General features: G+C 50.1%; 1 protein-coding gene and 1 long non-coding RNA gene across 2 annotated transcripts in view; both read left to right on the top strand.

The window, feature by feature from the left end:
• The window catches only part of ATP6V1B1 (ATPase H+ transporting V1 subunit B1), a 143,625-nt gene that overhangs the window by 77,778 nt on the left and 44,712 nt on the right, over positions 1–21,135 (top strand). Inside the window, exon 3 of the mRNA XM_075332515.1 lies at positions 14,135–14,233. Within this exon, the coding sequence (XP_075188630.1) occupies positions 14,135–14,233 (99 nt within the window). The remainder of the gene's footprint in view (positions 1–14,134; positions 14,234–21,135) is intronic.
• On the top strand, positions 2,984–6,900 carry LOC142272826 (uncharacterized). Its single transcript, XR_012737674.1, has 3 exons — positions 2,984–3,027; positions 3,128–3,274; positions 5,568–6,900. It is a non-coding gene; the product is annotated as an uncharacterized LOC142272826 (long non-coding RNA).

Below are 21,135 nucleotides of genomic sequence, written 5' to 3'. Positions count from 1 at the left end.
TAGGTAGAACACAACACACGTGGTATACTATGCGACCTGCCCGTGCTCCCTAATCTATATCGGCCTCACCTCACGCGAGTTGCGCGTGAGAGTTAGGGAGCACGTCAGGGATATAACTGCTGCTATCTCCGTGGAGGATGTTTCTCTTCTCAAAACCCTTCCCCGCCACTTCCGTAAATTCCACGGTTGTGACGCAAGGCTCCTGAGTGTACGTGGCATAGACATTATCCACGCGGGTATCCGGGGAGGCAATCTACGGAAGACTCTCGCCCAGCGGGAGTCGAAGTGGATTGTCTCCCTTGATACCTTGGTCCCCAACGGTCTCAACGAGACCGTTAGTTATTCCCCATTTTTGTAGAGATCCCGCCCCCTCCACTTTGGTCCTTTGGCCCCCTTACCGGTTCATATTTGGATATGGACCACTTTTTTGTGCTTTGGTCCGCATGCGGGACCCCTAGGGGGTACCACTTAAATGAACACAAAATGTTTTTACATTGTTTTTAATCTCTTGTTTTTTTGTATTTTTATTCATTTTGTTTCTTTTATCTTTGTGTTTGGTTTCCTTATATAGGTTTCAGTTTTGTGGGGATTTCCATTTCTTTTATTTCTCCTTTATTCCCCTTCCACCGGTGGATAACTTGGATGGCATGGTCTGTCTGGATTGAAATATACCGGCATCTTATAACCACCAGTTCACATACCCTGTTGACGCCTCGTCTCCTGATGTGTCCATGCTGTCCATCTATTATGCCGTTCATTCCCCTATGTATTGTTTTGCATTACCGATTCCAAATGTTACTAATATTTTTGTCCTGTTACCTTTTCATTGCTCCACTCACACTTGGTGTCCCTGCGCATCTGCCGGTCCGTTGACTGCTGACGCGGCGTTGCCTGGCCGCGGCCGTCTTGTGCGCATGCGTGGGAGTCATGGAGACGTCCGTTCTCCCGCGCATGCGCACTACCCTCGGCGGTCTCGGCTCGCTCCGCCCGCTGGCCTCGACTTCCGGCGCATGCGCATTCTTCGGACACCATCTTTATTTGATTGAAAACAACTGTGCTGCCCCTGTATATAGCGGCCAGCCCTACTCTCTCCTCCACTTCCCTCGAAAAAGCGCTCAGGCGAAACAGCTGTTGGGTTCGTCCTCCTGCCGCGACCCCCCTCCACTTGTACAGGTAGTCTTCAATTGCCTCACTTTTCCTCTTTCCTACTCCCCTCTGACTCACATAACTATTGTGGGTCTAGAGACTCGCTTTTCCTCTTTTTCCTTGTTTTACTTTGGCCGTCATTGTGCTGTACTGCACCGCCTGGCCTCACGTTTACTCTTCCTGCTTTGTATCCACTTGCCTCCTCTCTCCGCCACACGACTAGTCCACTTCTTGAGCTGGGCTGCACACCCCTCTAACTGTTTTTATCTGCCTTCTCTGTGCCCTTCACGGGACCTTTCACAATCCTTCCCTTCCTTTCCAGCTCCACGACTAGTCAGGGCATTTATGCTCTGATTGTGTTTGTGCATTTTCCTTCCTCTCCAGCCCTACGACTAGCCCGGGCATAAAGGACCTGATTGTGTGTGTGTATTGTGTAATTTTCATTAGCCGTTTATGTGCTAACTGGCACCTCTCGGCTTCACGACTAGAATTTATTACACACAACACCTCAGCCTCCTCTTTATTGCCCCACGACTACTCTGGTGGAGATTATTTCTTTATACTTTTTTAACCATCTTTGCCTACCTGTTCTTTGGTCATGCACTTCATTCCTTGACCATACATCCCCTGTGGAGGGTCATTTGGTCTATTCACTACCTTGGGGGGCTGGGGTCCAATTTTTGGACCAATACACTCCAGTCATATACCACCCCCCCTGGGTTTCGTCACTGGCACTGAGTAGGACTTCACACCTCTCCCCCCCCCCCTTTTTTGTGTTCTACCTACACTTGCATCCTCATCCCTGGGTTGCCTCATTCTTTCTACTTTGTGTTCTAATTTGATACTGTACTATTTATTCTTATGAAAATAAGTTGTATCTTCATCTATTTTATGTGAATAAAATTTAATACTTTTGCAAATAATTTTGGTGCCATATCTCTTCTTCCCTCTTTGTTCAAAATGCTCTTTGAAGTAGGCACCCCCCCCTGTGGGAACTCCAGGTTGTGTTTCCCCCAGTGATTATCGAATCAAGCCATGTATATGTTGTTTATAATTTGCTTCTTTTCTGTGTGTTCCACAGCTCCCTCTATGGCTAACATGAATTTCAGAGCACGCGACCAGGCGTGGCTCACCCATTTGAATGAGGTCACAAAAGGATGCGGTAGCACAGCCCCCAATCCTAACACCATTGACGGGGGACCCCCTGAGGACCAGTCTTTGCGGACCCTTATGCACAAATACAAGGATCTCTACAAAAAAAGAACACGCATATGGTGGAATCGGGCCTTCCTTACAAAATATTTGGAGAGCGGTTGGATACCTCGCGGCCTGCGAGTTCAGGTCTTTCCCTCCTTCCCAGCACCAGAGGGGGACTTTAAGTCCACTTGGGAAGGTCATTTACATGCATGCTCTGTGAATCTCTTGGAACTTTTGTCCAAACAGAACACATCCACGCTTGACCATATGGAGAGCGAGCTCGAGACACTGGAGGCCTCCATTCAGAGCCTCTGTATTCCCGAGGCTTTGGCTAAATTTTATGATGAGGTGGGCCTGGACGCCCAGAAATGGGAGAAGGAGGTCTGCGACTTTAAATCCAAAAAATTCCAGCGTGACGCCACTGATTACCATACAAATAATGTGTATAGGTGGAGTCATCGCTTTTCAAGGGGCAGGAGTTCATCCAGGCAGAGTCGTCCCTCTAGGTCCCGATCCACCTCGCTGTTTTCAAGTTCTTCAGCTGATGAAATGCCTCCAGCTCCATCTGACAAGACACTTCAATTACCGTACAATGGTGGTGTAACGACTCGCAGTCGAGGAAGGGAGCCACGTGTTCCACAGAAATCGGTGGCCGAGGCTAACACCTCCAAACATAAATTGCAGGTAATTAATTTGTCAACACGTGTCTTCTCAGATGTTGAGCTTGAGGTATTATCTATGGGTCTGAATTTCTGTCCCACGAATTCTTTTAATCTATTTTCAGCTTTGAAAGACACAAATCTTTTTGCTAGAAAAATCCTTTTCAAAAGGCTGTACTCTCGGAAACAATCATTCAGCGAGTTGGATCCGACCGAGAGGAATGCTCTGCAGGATCTCCAAGACCTTCTGGACGAGCAGAATCCCAATACTGGTAGGTCTCCTGATTTTCTCAAACCCAGGTCGACGAGGTTCCCCCCCTTGTCCCTCTGCCCAGCAATTGACATCTTCACTAGGCTTGTAACCGAAGATTTTAAACAACTGTCTACTGTACGCCGTTATGATAATCTCACTCACCATCAAAGATTGGCTATTAAACGGTTGCAGCTGTGTGATGATGTCGTTGTTAAGGCGGCGGACAAGGGGGGCAACATCGTCGTCTGGCCTGTTGATAAATATGAGAAAGAGGCCTACCGGCAACTTCGCGATAAATCCACCTATACACGTCTTTCATGTAGTCCAATGACCTCCTTCTCCCTGGAGCTCAGGAAAATACTTTCTAGGGCCCACAACCGGGGAACTATTGACGAGAAGATGTTCGAGGGCCTGCTCACTGGCTGTCCTCGCGTTCCCACTTTTTACCTTTTACCCAAAATCCACAAAGATGCCCTCAACCCCCCAGGACGCCCGATAGTGTCAGGCATAGGAGGGGTTTGTGAACCCATTTGTAAGTTTATTGATTTTTATTTAAAACCTCTAGTTGAGTGTCTCCCCTCCTATGTCAAGGACACTACGGACGTCCTGCGGCATCTTGATGGCATCTTTGTGGATGATAGTATGCTCCTGGTCAGTGCCGACGTGGAGTCTCTCTACACCTGCATCGGACATAAGGACGGTCTGGAGGCTGCCCGCTTCTACCTCTCAACCTCCGGTCTCGATGGCACTTTGGTGGACCTTTTGCTCGAGTTGCTTGACTTTGCCCTGACCCATAATTTTTTTGTTTTTAAAGATGTATTCTATCTGCAGCAGCGGGGCACTGCGATGGGCGCGGCCTGCGCACCGGCCTACGCCAACCTCTTCCTGGGTTTCTGGGAGAGGTTGGTGTTTGGCGACGGTTTCCCGCAGGCTAGCGCCCATGTGCAGTGCTGGCTGCGTTATATTGATGATATCTTTATTTTGTGGCAGGGCACCGTCGAGCAACTCGAGTCTTTCATGTGTGGCCTTAACAGGAATTCCTTTAACATCAAGTTAACTTATAGGTATAGTCGGACAAACTTGGATTTTTTGGATATTGGAATTTCGGTGGATCCTCAGGGGGGCATTCAGACGGACGTTTTCCGCAAGGACACGTCCGTCAATGCTCTTCTTTTGGCATCCTCCGGCCACACTCCCTCCACCATACGTGCCATCCCGACCGGACAGTTTTTGAGGATGAAGCGGGTGTGCTCTACTACTTCCAACTTCGAATCCCAGTCGTCCGATCTCCGATGCAGGTTTAGGGAGCGGGGGTACAGCAACAGATGTATAAAAAGAGGTTACCTCCGCGCCAAAAACACCTCGAGGGACCAGTTGCTTTGTTACCGACCACGTCGGCCGACCATGGATACTCACATCAGGTTTATTGGTACTTATAACCATCAGTGGGACGCAATGAGGGGGATTCTCGATAGGCATTGGCCTGTCCTGCTTACGGACCCTACTTTGGCTGATGTCCTGCCCTCGAGACCCCTCATGACGGCCAGGAGGGCAAGGAACCTCGGGGATCTTCTCGTTAATAGCCATTACATCCCCCCCCGCCTCAATCCATTTGGCTCTGGTGGCCCGATTCGTGGTTGCTATCCATGTGGCCACTGCGTGGCATGCCCCAACATCTTACGGATTTCTTCCTTTGCTTGTTCCAAGGGGAAGAGAACATACTCCATTGACGAACGTATCACGTGTGCCTCCACACACGTGGTATACTATGCGACCTGCCCGTGCTCCCTAATCTATATCGGCCTCACCTCACGCGAGTTGCGCGTGAGAGTTAGGGAGCACGTCAGGGATATAACTGCTGCTATCTCCGTGGAGGATGTTTCTCTTCTCAAAACCCTTCCCCGCCACTTCCGTAAATTCCACGGTTGTGACGCAAGGCTCCTGAGTGTACGTGGCATAGACATTATCCACGCGGGTATCCGGGGAGGCAATCTACGGAAGACTCTCGCCCAGCGGGAGTCGAAGTGGATTGTCTCCCTTGATACCTTGGTCCCCAACGGTCTCAACGAGACCGTTAGTTATTCCCCATTTTTGTAGAGATCCCGCCCCCTCCACTTTGGTCCTTTGGCCCCCTTACCGGTTCATATTTGGATATGGACCACTTTTTTTTGTGCTTTGGTCCGCATGCGGGACCCCTAGGGGGTACCACTTAAATGAACACAAAATGTTTTTACATTGTTTTTAATCTCTTGTTTTTTTGTATTTTTATTCATTTTGTTTCTTTTATCTTTGTGTTTGGTTTCCTTATATAGGTTTCAGTTTTGTGGGGATTTCCATTTCTTTTATTTCTCCTTTATTCCCCTTCCACCGGTGGATAACTTGGATGGCATGGTCTGTCTGGATTGAAATATACCGGCATCTTATAACCACCAGTTCACATACCCTGTTGACGCCTCGTCTCCTGATGTGTCCATGCTGTCCATCTATTATGCCGTTCATTCCCCTATGTATTGTTTTGCATTACCGATTCCAAATGTTACTAATATTTTTGTCCTGTTACCTTTTCATTGCTCCACTCACACTTGGTGTCCCTGCGCATCTGCCGGTCCGTTGACTGCTGACGCGGCGTTGCCTGGCCGCGGCCGTCTTGTGCGCATGCGTGGGAGTCATGGAGACGTCCGTTCTCCCGCGCATGCGCACTACCCTCGGCGGTCTCGGCTCGCTCCGCCCGCTGGCCTCGACTTCCGGCGCATGCGCATTCTTCGGACACCATCTTTATTTGATTGAAAACAACTGTGCTGCCCCTGTATATAGCGGCCAGCCCTACTCTCTCCTCCACTTCCCTCGAAAAAGCGCTCAGGCGAAACAGCTGTTGGGTTCGTCCTCCTGCCGCGACCCCCCTCCACTTGTACAGGTAGTCTTCAATTGCCTCACTTTTCCTCTTTCCTACTCCCCTCTGACTCACATAACTATTGTGGGTCTAGAGACTCGCTTTTCCTCTTTTTCCTTGTTTTACTTTGGCCGTCATTGTGCTGTACTGCACCGCCTGGCCTCACGTTTACTCTTCCTGCTTTGTATCCACTTGCCTCCTCTCTCCGCCACACGACTAGTCCACTTCTTGAGCTGGGCTGCACACCCCTCTAACTGTTTTTATCTGCCTTCTCTGTGCCCTTCACGGGACCTTTCACAATCCTTCCCTTCCTTTCCAGCTCCACGACTAGTCAGGGCATTTATGCTCTGATTGTGTTTGTGCATTTTCCTTCCTCTCCAGCCCTACGACTAGCCCGGGCATAAAGGACCTGATTGTGTGTGTGTATTGTGTAATTTTCATTAGCCGTTTATGTGCTAACTGGCACCTCTCGGCTTCACGACTAGAATTTATTACACACAACACCTCAGCCTCCTCTTTATTGCCCCACGACTACTCTGGTGGAGATTATTTCTTTATACTTTTTTAACCATCTTTGCCTACCTGTTCTTTGGTCATGCACTTCATTCCTTGACCATACATCCCCTGTGGAGGGTCATTTGGTCTATTCACTACCTTGGGGGGCTGGGGTCCAATTTTTGGACCAATACACTCCAGTCATATACCACCCCCCCTGGGTTTCGTCACTGGCACTGAGTAGGACTTCACACCTCTCCCCCCCCCCCTTTTTTGTGTTCTACCTACACTTGCATCCTCATCCCTGGGTTGCCTCATTCTTTCTACTTTGTGTTCTAATTTGATACTGTACTATTTATTCTTATGAAAATAAGTTGTATCTTCATCTATTTTATGTGAATAAAATTTAATACTTTTGCAAATAATTTTGGTGCCATATCTCTTCCTCTCCTGTTCTTGCCTACGCCACCTAGCAACCAGACTCTCTTACCACACCCCTTGAGAGGAGATGGAGGCTCTACCCCCTCCACTATTTCAGTGAAGGTGAAGGCTTGCCCCCTCCTGGGATCCCCAGGGGTCCTCTCATGGGTACATGTGTGAGACCTGATCACTATGCGCCTGTGTTCCACACCCCTGTCAGCCTTCTGGATTACCTGTATTGTACTGTTCCCAGCATGGGTGCAGTACTCAGTGGTGCCTGACCAGGTCAGGGGCGCCACAAAAGTTTATGTCGTGACGCTACTTGCGGGTTGTGGTTATGGTGATAGATTTGCCGCTGCACAGTCTCTGGCCGCTGGGGCTGGTGGTAATGGCAGCCTGGATGTTGGGCCCTCCGCAAGTAGGGCTGAGCCCCAGGGTGTATACGATGATGGGGTGCGGCGTGTAAAGAACGGAGACCACACGTTGGGAATGCAGTGCAACCGGTTTTTACTCACAGCAATGGTGTCACTGGATGGCTGGTTCAGACTCCTGGTCCCTGTAGTCTCAGTGTCGGTGTGGTAACCTGATGGCTTCTTTCCCCAGCACCTCTCAGTCGTTTTGTAGAACCTCGTGGCTTGGAGCGTCTGGGGGTCCCCTCCTGTTTATCATCAGGCTCTGGTCCGTACGGCGAGCAGTGTGAACCCTGTCGGGTCGGTGTTCTGTCCCGGTCCCTGGCTCTATCTTTACTGCTGGTGCCCCCAGATTCTTGGGTCAGTGACGTCCGTGAAGGTCCCCTCACTGCGCAGGTATTTGTCAGGCAGCTTGAAGCGTTCACCTAACCTAGGGCCCTGTGCCCCGTCGGTGCTTTGGTTCCAGGGGTACCTGACTTTATCCTCCCTGGCAACCACTCTCCTGCACCACCTGGGCCACTGTTAGGCCCTGTGCGCACTTGCCGGTTTTTGCAGCAAATCCGCAGGAAATCTGCGGCATGTTTCGCTGCAGAAAATGTTCATAACATCTCTGCAGTGATTCACTAGCAAATCCTATAGGAAAAAAAAATGCTGTGCGCACTAGGCGGATTTTGACAGCTGCATATTTTGTTGCGGGATTCCCGCAGCAAAAACAATTGCATGTCACCTCTTTTCCACAAGTCCCTGCGGTTTCGAGGGCTGGCAGATCAATCACCTGCTGACTCTGGGTCGGCGGAGGATTGATCCCCGATATCTGGCCAGATACTGCTACCCATATAAAGTTTATGGGGAACAGAATCTGGCCCAAAGGGGTGGGAGCAAGCGCTTCATACTCACCGATGACCGGGCGGCTGTCACACGGCTCCCGCGGCGGTTCTTTCATCTTCCAGAGCCGCCGCTCATTATTCCATCTCGTATTCACTCCTTCCCTGCTCACCGGCACCTGTGATTGGTTGCAGGCAGACACACCCCCACGCTGAGTGACAGCTGTCTCAGTACAACTAATCACAGGTGGGCGGGTCTATAGCGTACAGTAAAATAAATAAATAAACCATTTAAAAAAGTGGCGTGCGGTCCCCCTCAATTTTGATAATCAGCCAGGATAAAGCCTCACAGCTGGAGGCTGGTATTCTCAGTATGGGGAGACCCATGTTATGGGGAGCCCCCCAGCCTAAAAATATCAGCCAGCAGCTGTCTGGAATTGCCGCATCCATTAGATGCGACAGTCCCAAACTTTTCCCGGCTCTTCCCGTTGCCGTGATGCTGTGGCAATCGGGGTAATGAAGGAGTTAATGGCAGCAGCCCATAGCTGCCACCAAGTCCTAGTTTAGTGATGGCAGGCGTCTATATGACACCCCCTCATCACTAAACTGTAAGTGAAAGTAAATAATCACAAACACCCCAAAATTCCTTTATTTGAAATAAAAGACAAAAAATCCCCCTCTTTCACCAATTTATTAACCCCTAATAACAGCCCTCCAGGTCCGACGTAATCCACAAGATGTCCCACGATGCTTCCAGCTCTGCTGCACCTGACAAAGTGAGCGCCATAGACCATGACTGCTCACTGTGAGGGTCCGGACGCAAGTGAAGTGAGCCGCCAGGATCAGCGGTGACTTCACTAATGTGGTTTGCAGTGACAGGTGGAGGACTCCAGGTGGAGGACTCCAGCGGTCACTGCACATCAGCTGACTGAAGTCACCGCTGATCTTATACTCACCTTCTCCAGCGAGGCTGCCTCCGGACGCTGGTCTCCAGCTTCCAGGCCGGCTCATGCATATGCAGTGCACAGCTGACCCGCAAACAGCAGAGCGACGGAGGCAGCCACGCGGGACAAAAGCACGGCCCGGAGACTTCAGCACCACGGACAGCAGGAGCGGGGAGATTCCGCATCAAATCCGCAACAGTATGCAACATACCACACGCGGATTTCGGTGCAGATTTTTGGTGTTTTTTTCCCGCGGGTGCGGAAATCTTTAAGAGCCTGCGGAATTTTCTTAAGAAAATTCCATTTTCTAGTGTGCACAGGGCCTTACACGACCGCATCTGGAGACACATCTGTCCCCTTCCACTGTCACTACTCGACTCCCGTGTTACTGTCTCACTTTCGTCTCCTCGCACCTGGTTGTCGGCTAGTGGACTGGATCGGCTCCACCCCTGCGTGTGGCCGTTCATTGGGTCCCGGACTAGTCAGTCACCCATGATTGGAAGAGGGAAACTGGGGATGTTTATGTGTTTTCTGTTACCGACATTGAGCTTCCAGGTACCTGGGGGTAGGCCCTGCATCTTTGACAGGATGCAGTACCTAGTAGTGCCCTGAAGGGTTCAGGGGCGCTACACTTCTGTTTTGCTCAGTGGTGGTTGGGCTCAGCCTCCTCACCTCGGCTGTGTCTCTGAGCACTGAACACCTGGTACTTCTGTGTCTGGCTCAGTGGTGTTCGATTTCAGCCTTCACACCTTGGCCTCGTCTTTGAGCACTGAACACCTTGTATTTCTGTGTCTTGCTCAGTGGTCATCGGGCTCAGCCTCCTCACCTCGGCCGTGTCTCAGAGCACTAAGCACCTTGTACTCCTGTGTTTTATTCAGTGGTGCTCAGGTTCAGCCTCCTTCAGCCGGCCATGTCTCTGAGTACTGAAGACCTTCTACTTCTGTGTCTTGCTCAGTGGTGGTCGGGCTCAGCCTCCTTCAGCCGGCCATGTCTCTGAGTACTGAAGACCTTCTACTTCTGTGTCTTGCTCAGTGGTGGTCGGGCTCAGTGGTGTTCAGGTTCACCTCGGCCGTGAAGCTGAACACTAAACACCTTGTACTTTTGCGTCTTGCTCAGTGGTGGTCGGGCTCAGCCTCCTTACCTTGGCCGTGTCTCTGAGCACTGAACACCTTGTACTTTTGTGTCTTGCTCAGTGGTGGTCGGGCTCAGCCTCCTTACCTTGGCCGTGTCTCTGAGCACTGAACACTTTGTACTTTTGCATCTTGCTCAGTGGTGGTCGGGCTCAGCCTCCTTACCTTGGCCGTGTCTCTGAGCACTGAACACCTTGTACTTTTGTGTCTTGCTCAGTGGTGGTCGGGCTCAGCCTCCTTACCTTGGCCGTGTCTCTGAGCACTGAACACCTTGTACTTTTCTGTCTTGCTCAGTGGTGGTCGGGCTCAGCCTCCTCACCTTGGCCGTGTCTCTGAGCACTGAACACCTTGTACTTCTGTGTCTTGCTCAGTGGTGGACGAGCTCAACCTCCTCACCTCGGCCATGTTCCTGAGTCCTGAACACCTTGTAATACTGTGTCTTGCTCAGTGGTGGTCAGGTTGGAAAACCAATGATTAATAATAATAGGTGAATCATCTGTGCTATGTACATGTGTAACTTACTACAGACCAGATGCAGCAGAGCCGTGTTTGTCATCAGGACTGCCGGTATTTCGTTCACCTCCGCTATATCTGTATATTGGACTGTGTACACACAGGCAGTGTTTGCTCATCTAAGTGTTGTCTATGGGCTGCGCTGAGGCTTGGAGACTCTCCAGGCATTTTTATAGGTTTTACCGATAGTCTCGGACTGAGCTGCCAATAAAAACTGCAACAATATCATATGAGGCAAGTAGAGCAGCGAGAACGGCAAAGCCCCAATTAGTAATCTTATTAAATGGAGTCTGTGGAAAAGAAACAAAGGTGACAATTCAGCTGCGGTTACACAACACAGCGCAGATTATCCCCAAACCAGCCCCGGAGAAAGCCGAGGAACCAACCATTACACAGAAAAACTGCCGCCACTGCGAAACAACACGAAATAAGTGTGCAAAAAGCTCTATAATACTGCCCTCTATGTACAAGAATACAACTACTATAATACTGCCCCTATGTACAGGAATATAACTACTATAATACTGCCCCTATGTACAAGAATATAACTACTATAATACTGCCCCTTTGTACAAGAATACAACTACTATAATACTGCCCCTATGTACAAGAATATAACTACTATAATACTGCCCCTATGTACAAGGATATAACTACTATAATACTGCCCCCTATATACAAGAATATAACTACTATAATACTGCCCCTATATACAAGAATATAACTACTATAATACTGCCCCTATATACAAGAATATAACTACTATAATACTGCTCCTATGTACAAGAATATAACTACTATAATACTGCTCCTATGTACAAGAATATAACTACTATAATACTGCTCCTATGTACAAGAATATAACTACTATAATACTGCCCCTATGTATAAGAATATAACTACTATAATACTGCCCCTATGTACAAGAATATAACTGCCATAATACTGCCCCTATGTACAAGAATATAACTACTATAATACTGCCCCCTATGTACAAGAATATAACTACTATAATACTGCCCCTATGTACAAGAATATAATTACTATAATACTGCCCCTATGTACAAGAATATAACTACTATAATACTGCCCCCTATGTACAAGAATATAACTACTATAATACTGCCCCTATGTACAAGAATATAACTACTATAATACTGCCCCTATGTACAAGAATATAACTACTATAATACCGCCCCTATGTGCAAGAATATAACTAACTGTTTGTTGTGTAGCATGTTCTTGTTTCTGTCATTGTTTTTGTTCCAAAATTACTTTGGGCCAACATTTTTCTTAAGATTTGTGCTTAAATTTACAATTTTTGACAAATAGAAAAATTGAAACGTGCCAAGAATAGATAATGACTTTGGGTTTTCATTGGCTGTAAGCCATAATCATCAACATTAACAGAAATAAACACTTTAAATAGATTCCTCTGTGTGTAATGACTCTATATAATATATAGGAATAGATCCCTCTGTGTGTAGTGACTCTATATAATATATAGGAATAGATCCCTCTGTGTGTAATGACTCTATATAATATATAGGAATAGATCCCTCTGTGTGTAGTGACTCTATATGATATATTGGAATAGATCCTTCTGTGTGTAATAACTCTATATAATATATAGGAATAGATCCTTTTGTGTGTAATGACTCTAAATAATATATAGGAATAGATCGCTCTGTGTGTAACGACTCTATATAATATATAGGAATAGTTCCCTCTGTGTGTAATGACTCTATATCATATATAGGAAGAGATCCCTCTGTGTGTAATGACTCTATATAATATATAGGAATAGATCCCTCTGTTTGTAATGACTCTATATAATATATAGGAATAGATCCCTCTGTGTGTGTAATGACTCTATATCATATATAGGAATAGATCCCTCTGTGTGTAATGACTCTATATACAGTAATATATAGGAATAGATCCCTCTGTGTGTAATGACTCTATAAAGTATATAGGAATAGATTCCTCTGTGTGTAATGACTCTATATACAGTAATATATAGGAATAGATCCCTCTGTGTGTAATGACTCTATAAAGTATATAGGAATAGATCCCTCTGTGTATAATGACTTTATATAATATATAGGAATAGATCCCTCTGTGTATAATGACTCTATATAATATATAGGAATAGATCCCGCTGTGTGTAATGACTCTATATAATATATAGGAATAGATCTCTCTGTGTGTAATGACTCTATATAATATATAGGAATAGATCCCTCTGTGTGTAGTGACTCTATATAATATATTGGAATAGATCCCTCTGTGTGCAATAACTCTATATAATATATAGGAATATATCCTTTTGTGTGTAATGACTCTATATAATATATAGGAATAGATCCCTCTGTGTGTAATGACTCTATAAAATATGTAGGAATAGATTCCTCTGTGTGTAATGACTCTATATAATATATAGGCATATCCCGCTGTGTGTAATGACTCTATATAATATATAGGAATAGATCCCTCTGTGTGTAACAACTCTATATAATATATAGGAATAGATCCTTTTGTGTGTAATGACTCTATATAATATATAGGAATAGATCCCTCTGTGTATAATGACTCTATATAATATATAGGAATAGATCCCTCTGTGTGTAACAGCTCTATATAATATATAGGAATAGATCCCTCTGTGTATAATGACTCTATATAATATATAGGAATAGATCCCTCTGTGTATAATTACTCTATATAATATATAGGAATAGATCCCTCTGTGTATAGTGACTCTATATAATATATTGGAATAGATCCCTCTGTGTGTAATAACTCTATATAATATATAGGAATAGATCCTTTTGTGTGTAATGACTCTATATAATATATAGGAATAGATCCCTCTGTGTATAATGACTCTATATAATATATAGGAATAGATCCCTCTGTGTGTAACAACTCTATATAATATATAGGAATAGATCCCTCTGTGTATAATGACTCTATATAATATATAGGAATAGATCCCTCTGTGTGTAATGACTCTATATAATATATAGAAATAGATCCCTCTGTGTGTAGTGACTCTATATAATATATAGGAATAGATCCCTCTGTGTGTAATGACTCTATATAAGATATGTGTTTCCCTTTTTGTAGTGAATTACTGAAATAAAATAACTTTTTGATGATATTCTAATTTATTGAGATGCACGTGTATACTATAGAGGTGATCGCAGTCTGGAAGTTTTGTAGACATTATCCATCGCTTTTTACTCCCCAGTTTGCCCAGTATGCAGAGATTGTGAACTTCACCCTTCCTGATGGGACTGTGCGCAGTGGTCAGGTTTTGGAGGTTGTAGGAGCTAAGGCCATTGTCCAGGTAAATGTGACCTCTCTGGAGGACTCTCCGATCACTGCTCACAATATCTTCATTATTTCCTTCCAATCTGTGTTTTGTTACAAAATGTTTCTTCTCCAAATCCTCAATTTTTTCTCTTCCCTTTTCTAGATCTCCTCATTATTGTCTCCATTAGTCCTAATTCCCTGCAACATATCTCTATCTCTATCCAGCTCCATCTCTCCTGCTTCACCAGCTCCATCCCTCTCCTGCTTCACCAGCTCCATCCCTCTCCTGCTTCACCAGCTCCATCTCTCCTGCTTCACCAGCTCCATCTTTCTCCTGCTTCACCAGCTCCATCCCTCTCCTGCTTCACCAGCTCCATCCCTCTCCTGCTTCACCAGCTCCATCTCTCTCCTGCTTCACCAGCTCCGTCCCTCTCCTGCTTCACCAGCTCCATCTCTCCTGCTTCACCAGCTCCATCCCTCTCCTGCTTCACCAGCTCCATCCCTCTCCTGCTTCACCAGCTCCATCTCTCCTGCTTCACCAGCTCCATCCCTCTCCTGCTTCACCATCTCCATCTTTCCTGCTTCACCAGCTCCATCCCTCTCCTGCTTCACCAGCTCCATCCCTCTCCTGCTTCACCAGCTCCATCCCTCTCCTGCTTCACCAGCTCCATCTTTCCTGCTTCACCAGCTCCATCTCTCCTGCTTCACCAGCTCCATCCCTCTCCTGCTTCACCAGCTCCATCCCTCTCCTGCTTCACCAGCTCCATCTCTCCTGCTTCACCAGCTCCATCCCTCTCCTGCTTCACCAGCTCCATCTCTCCTGCTTCACCAGCTCCATCCCTCTCCTGCTTCACCAGCTCCATCTTTCCTGCTTCACCAGCTCCATCCCTCTCCTGCTTCACCAGCTCCATCCCTCTCCTGCTTCACCAGCTCCATCCCTCTCCTGCTTCACCAGCTCCATCTTTCCTGCTTCACCAGCTCCATCTCTCCTGCTTCACCAGCTCCATCCCTCTCCTGCTTCACCAGCTCCATCTTTCCTGCTTCACCAGCTCCATCTCTCCTGCTTCACCAGCTCCATCTCTCTCCTGCTTCACCAGCTCCATCCCTCTCCTGCTTCACCAGCTCCATCTCTCTCCTGCTTCACCAGCTCCATCCCTCTCCTGCTTCACCAGCTCCATCTCTCTCCTGCTTCACCAGCTCCATCCCTCTCCTGCTTCACCAGCTCCATCTCTCCTGCTTCACCAGCTCCATCTTTTTCCTGCTTCACCAGCTCCATCCCTCTCCTGCTTCACCAGCTCCATCTCTCCTGCTTCACCAGCTCCATCCCTCTCCTGCTTCACCAGCTCCATCCCTCTCCTGCTTCACCAGCTCCATCTTTCCTGCTTCACCAGCTCCATCCCTCTCCTGCTTCACCAGCTCCATCTCTCCTGCTTCACCAGCTCCATCTCTCCTGCTTCACCAGCTCCATCCCTCTCCTGCTTCACCAGCTCCATCTTTTTCCTGCTTCACCAGCTCCATCCCTCTCCTGCTTCACCAGCTCCATCCCTCTCCTGCTTCACCAGCTCCATCCCTCTCCTGCTTCACCAGCTCCAACCCTCTCCTGCTTCACCAGCTCCATCTCTCTCCTGCTTCACCAGCTCCATCCCTCTCCTGCTTCACCAGCTCCATCCCTCTCCTGCTTCACCAGCTCCATCCCTCCTGCTTCACCAGCTCCATCTCTCTCCTGCTTCACCAGCTCCATCTTTCTCCTGCTTCACCAGCTTCATCCCTCTCCTGCTTCACCAGCTCCGTCCCTCTCCTGCTTCACCAGCTCCATCCCTCTCCTGCTTCACCAGCTCCATCTCTCTCCTGCTTCACCAGCTCCATCCCTCGCCTGCTTCACCAGCTCCATCCCTTTCCTGCTTCACCAGCTCCATCCCTCTCCTGCTTCACCAGCTCCGTCCCTCTCCTGCTTCACCAGCTCCATCCCTCTCCTGCTTCACCAGCTCCGTCCCTCTCCTGCTTCACCAGCTCCGTCCCTCTCCTGCTTCACCAGCTCCATCTCTCCTGCTTCACCAGCTCCATCCCTCTCCTGCTTCACCAGCTCCATCTTTTTCCTGCTTCACCAGCTCCATCCCTCTCCTGCTTCACCAGCTCCATCCCTCTCCTGCTTCACCAGCTCCAACCCTCTCCTGCTTCACCAGCTCCATCTCGCTCCTGCTTCACCAGCTCCATCCCTCTCCTGCTTCACCAGCTCCATCTCTCTCCTGCTTCACCAGCTCCATCCCTCTCCTGCTTCACCAGCTCCATCCCTCTCCTGCTTCACCAGCTCCATCCCTCCTGCTTCACCAGCTCCATCTCTCTCCTGCTTCACCAGCTCCATCTCTCTCCTGCTTCACCAGCTTCATCCCTCTCCTGCTTCACCAGCTCCGTCCCTCTCCTGCTTCACCAGCTCCATCCCTCTCCTGCTTCATCAGCAACATCTCTCTCCTGCTTCACCAGCTCCATCCCTCTCCTGCTTCACCAGCTCCGTCCCTCTCCTGCTTCACCAGCTCCATCCCTCTCCTGCTTCACCAGCTCCGTCCCTCTCCTGCTTCACCAGCTCCGTCCCTCTCCTGCTTCACCAGCTCCATCTCTCTCCTGCTTCACCAGCTCCATCCCTCTCCTGCTTCACCAGCTCCGTCCCTCTCCTGCTTCACCAGCTCCATCCCTCTCCTGCATCACCAGCTCCATCCCTTTCCTGCTTCACCAGCTCCATCCCTCTCCTGCTTCACCAGCTCCATCCCTCTCCTGCTTCACCAGCTCCATCCCTTTCCTGCTTCACCAGCTCCATCCCTCTCCTGCTTCACCAGCTCCATCCCTCTCCTGCTTCACCAGCTCCATCCCTCTCCTGCTTCACCAGCTCCATCCCTTTCCTGCTTCACCAGCTCCATCCCTCTCCTGCTTCACCAGCTCCATCCCTCTCCTGCTTCACCAGCTCCATCTCTCTCCTGCTTCACCAGCTCCATCCCTCTCCTGCTTCACCAGCTCCATCTTTCTCCTGCTTCACCAGCTCCATCTCTCTCCTGCTTTCACCAGCTCCATCTTTCTGCTGCTTCACCAGCTCCATCTTTCTCCTGCTTCACCAGCTCCATCCCTCTCCTGCTTCACCAGCTCCATCTCTCTCCTGCTTAACCAGCTCCGTCCCTCTCCTGCTTCCCCAGCTCCATCCCTCTCCTGCTTCACCAGCTCCGTCCCTCTCCTGGTTCACCAGCTCCATCCCTCTCCTGCTTCACCAGCTCCGTCCCTCTCCTGCTTCACCAGCTCCGTCCCTCTCCTGCTTCACCAGCTCCATCTCTCTCCTGCTTCACCAGCTCCATCCCTCTCCTGCTTCACCAGCTCCATCTCTCTCCTGCTTCACCAGCTCCATCTCTCTCCTGCTTCACCAGCTCCATCCCTCTCCTGCTTCACCAGCTCCATCCCTCTCCTGCTTCACCAGCTCCATCCCTCTCCTGCTTCACCACCTCCATCTCTCTCCTGCTTCAACAGCTCCATCCCTCTCCTGCTTCACCAGCTCCATCCCTCTCCTGCTTCATCAGCTCCATCCCTCTCCTGCTTCACAATCTCCATTCCTCTCCTGCTTCACCAGCTCCATCCCACTCCTGGTTCACCAGCTCCATCCCTCTAGGCTTCACCAGCTCCATCTCTCTCCAGCTTCACCAGCTCCATCTCTCTCCTGCTTCACCAGCTCCATGCCTCTCCTGCTTCACCAGCTCCATCCCTCTCCTGCTTCACCAGCTCCATCTCTCTCCTGCTTCACCAGCTCCATCTCTCTCCTGCTTCACCAGCTCCATCCCTCTCCTGCTTCACCAGCTCTATCTCTCTCCAGCTTCACCAGCTCCATCTTTCTCCGGCTTCACCAGCTCCATCTTTCTCCTGCTTCACCAGCTCCATCTTTCTGCTGCTTCACCAGCTCCATCTTTCTCCTGCTTCACCAGCTCCATCCCTCTCCTGCTTCACCAGCTCCATCTCTCTCCTGCTTCACCAGCTCCATCCCTCTCCTGCTTCACCAGCTCCATCTCTCTCCTGCTTCACCAGCTCCATCTTTCTCCTGTTTCACCAGCTCCATCTTTCTCCGCTTCACCAGCTCCATCTTTCTCCTGCTTCACCAGCTCCATCTTTCTCCGCTTCACCAGCTCCATCTCTCTCCTGCTTTCACCAGCTCCATCTTTCTGCTGCTTCACCAGCTCCATCCCTCTCCTGCTTCACCAGCTCCATCTCTCCTGCTTCACCAGCTCCATATCTCTCCTGCTTCACCAGCTCCATCCCTCTCCTGCTTCACCAGCTCCATCTCTCTCCTGCTTCACCAGCTCCATCCCTCTCCTGCTTCACCAGCTCCATCTCTCTCCTGCTTCACCAGCTCCATCCCTCTCCTGCTTCACCAGCTCCATCTCTCCTGCTTCACCAGCTCCATCTTTTTCCTGCTTCACCAGCTCCATCCCTCTCCTGCTTCACCAGCTCCATCTCTCCTGCTTCACCAGCTCCATCCCTCTCCTGCTTCACCAGCTCCATCCCTCTCCTGCTTCACCAGCTCCATCTTTCCTGCTTCACCAGCTCCATCCCTCTCCTGCTTCACCAGCTCCATCTCTCCTGCTTCACCAGCTCCATCTCTCCTGCTTCACCAGCTCCATCCCTCTCCTGCTTCACCAGCTCCATCTTTTTCCTGCTTCACCAGCTCCATCCCTCTCCTGCTTCACCAGCTCCATCCCTCTCCTGCTTCACCAGCTCCAACCCTCTCCTGCTTCACCAGCTCCATCTCTCTCCTGCTTCACCAGCTCCATCCCTCTCCTGCTTCACCAGCTCCATCCCTCTCCTGCTTCACCAGCTCCATCCCTCCTGCTTCACCAGCTCCATCTCTCTCCTGCTTCACCAGCTCCGTCCCTCTCCTGCTTCACCGGCTCCGTCCCTCTCCTGCTTCACCAGCTTCATCCCTCTCCTGCTTCACCAGCTCCGTCCCTCTCCTGCTTCACCAGCTCCATCCCTCTCCTGCTTCACCAGCTCCATCTCTCTCCTGCTTCACCAGCTCCATCCCTCGCCTGCTTCACCAGCTCCATCCCTTTCCTGCTTCACCAGCTCCATCCCTCTCCTGCTTCACCAGCTCCGTCCCTCTCCTGCTTCACCAGCTCCATCCCTCTCCTGCTTCACCAGCTCCGTCCCTCTCCTGCTTCACCAGCTCCGTCCCTCTCCTGCTTCACCAGCTCCATCTCTCCTGCTTCACCAGCTCCATCCCTCTCCTGCTTCACCAGCTCCATCTTTTTCCTGCTTCACCAGCTCCATCCCTCTCCTGCTTCACCAGCTCCATCCCTCTCCTGCTTCACCAGCTCCAACCCTCTCCTGCTTCACCAGCTCCATCTCGCTCCTGCTTCACCAGCTCCATCCCTCTCCTGCTTCACCAGCTCCATCTCTCTCCTGCTTCACCAGCTCCATCCCTCTCCTGCTTCACCAGCTCCATCCCTCTCCTGCTTCACCAGCTCCATCCCTCCTGCTTCACCAGCTCCATCTCTCTCCTGCTTCACCAGCTCCATCTCTCTCCTGCTTCACCAGCTTCATCCCTCTCCTGCTTCACCAGCTCCGTCCCTCTCCTGCTTCACCAGCTCCATCCCTCTCCTGCTTCATCAGCAACATCTCTCTCCTGCTTCACCAGCTCCATCCCTCTCCTGCTTCACCAGCTCCGTCCCTCTCCTGCTTCACCAGCTCCATCCCTCTCCTGCTTCACCAGCTCCGTCCCTCTCCTGCTTCACCAGCTCCGTCCCTCTCCTGCTTCACCAGCTCCATCTCTCTCCTGCTTCACCAGCTCCATCCCTCTCCTGCTTCACCAGCTCCGTCCCTCTCCTGCTTCACCAGCTCCATCCCTCTCCTGCATCACCAGCTCCATCCCTTTCCTGCTTCACCAGCTCCATCCCTCTCCTGCTTCACCAGCTCCATCCCTCTCCTGCTTCACCAGCTCCATCCCTTTCCTGCTTCACCAGCTCCATCCCTCTCCTGCTTCACCAGCTCCATCCCTCTCCTGCTTCACCAGCTCCATCCCTCTCCTGCTTCACCAGCTCCATCCCTTTCCTGCTTCACCAGCTCCATCCCTCTCCTGCTTCACCAGCTCCATCCCTCTCCTGCTTCACCAGCTCCATCTCTCTCCTGCTTCACCAGCTCCATCCCTCTCCTGCTTCACCAGCTCCATCTTTCTCCTGCTTCACCAGCTCCATCTCTCTCCTGCTTTCACCAGCTCCATCTTTCTGCTGCTTCACCAGCTCCATCTTTCTCCTGCTTCACCAGCTCCATCCCTCTCCTGCTTCACCAGCTCCATCTCTCTCCTGCTTAACCAGCTCCGTCCCTCTCCTGCTTCCCCAGCTCCATCCCTCTCCTGCTTCACCAGCTCCGTCCCTCTCCTGGTTCACCAGCTCCATCCCTCTCCTGCTTCACCAGCTCCGTCCCTCTCCTGCTTCACCAGCTCCGTCCCTCTCCTGCTTCACCAGCTCCATCTCTCTCCTGCTTCACCAGCTCCATCCCTCTCCTGCTTCACCAGCTCCATCTCTCTCCTGCTTCACCAGCTCCATCTCTCTCCTGCTTCACCAGCTCCATCCCTCTCCTGCTTCACCAGCTCCATCCCTCTCCTGCTTCACCAGCTCCATCCCTCTCCTGCTTCACCACCTCCATCTCTCTCCTGCTTCAACAGCTCCATCCCTCTCCTGCTTCACCAGCTCCATCCCTCTCCTGCTTCATCAGCTCCATCCCTCTCCTGCTTCACAATCTCCATTCCTCTCCTGCTTCACCAGCTCCATCCCACTCCTGGTTCACCAGCTCCATCCCTCTAGGCTTCACCAGCTCCATCTCTCTCCAGCTTCACCAGCTCCATCTCTCTCCTGCTTCACCAGCTCCATGCCTCTCCTGCTTCACCAGCTCCATCCCTCTCCTGCTTCACCA

This window comes from Anomaloglossus baeobatrachus, chromosome 1 (genome assembly GCF_048569485.1).
Source record: "Anomaloglossus baeobatrachus isolate aAnoBae1 chromosome 1, aAnoBae1.hap1, whole genome shotgun sequence".
Taxonomy (NCBI): Eukaryota; Metazoa; Chordata; class Amphibia; order Anura; family Aromobatidae; genus Anomaloglossus; species Anomaloglossus baeobatrachus.
Note: the sequence above shows the minus strand (reverse complement) of the source record. Positions and strands in the feature narration are given on the sequence as shown.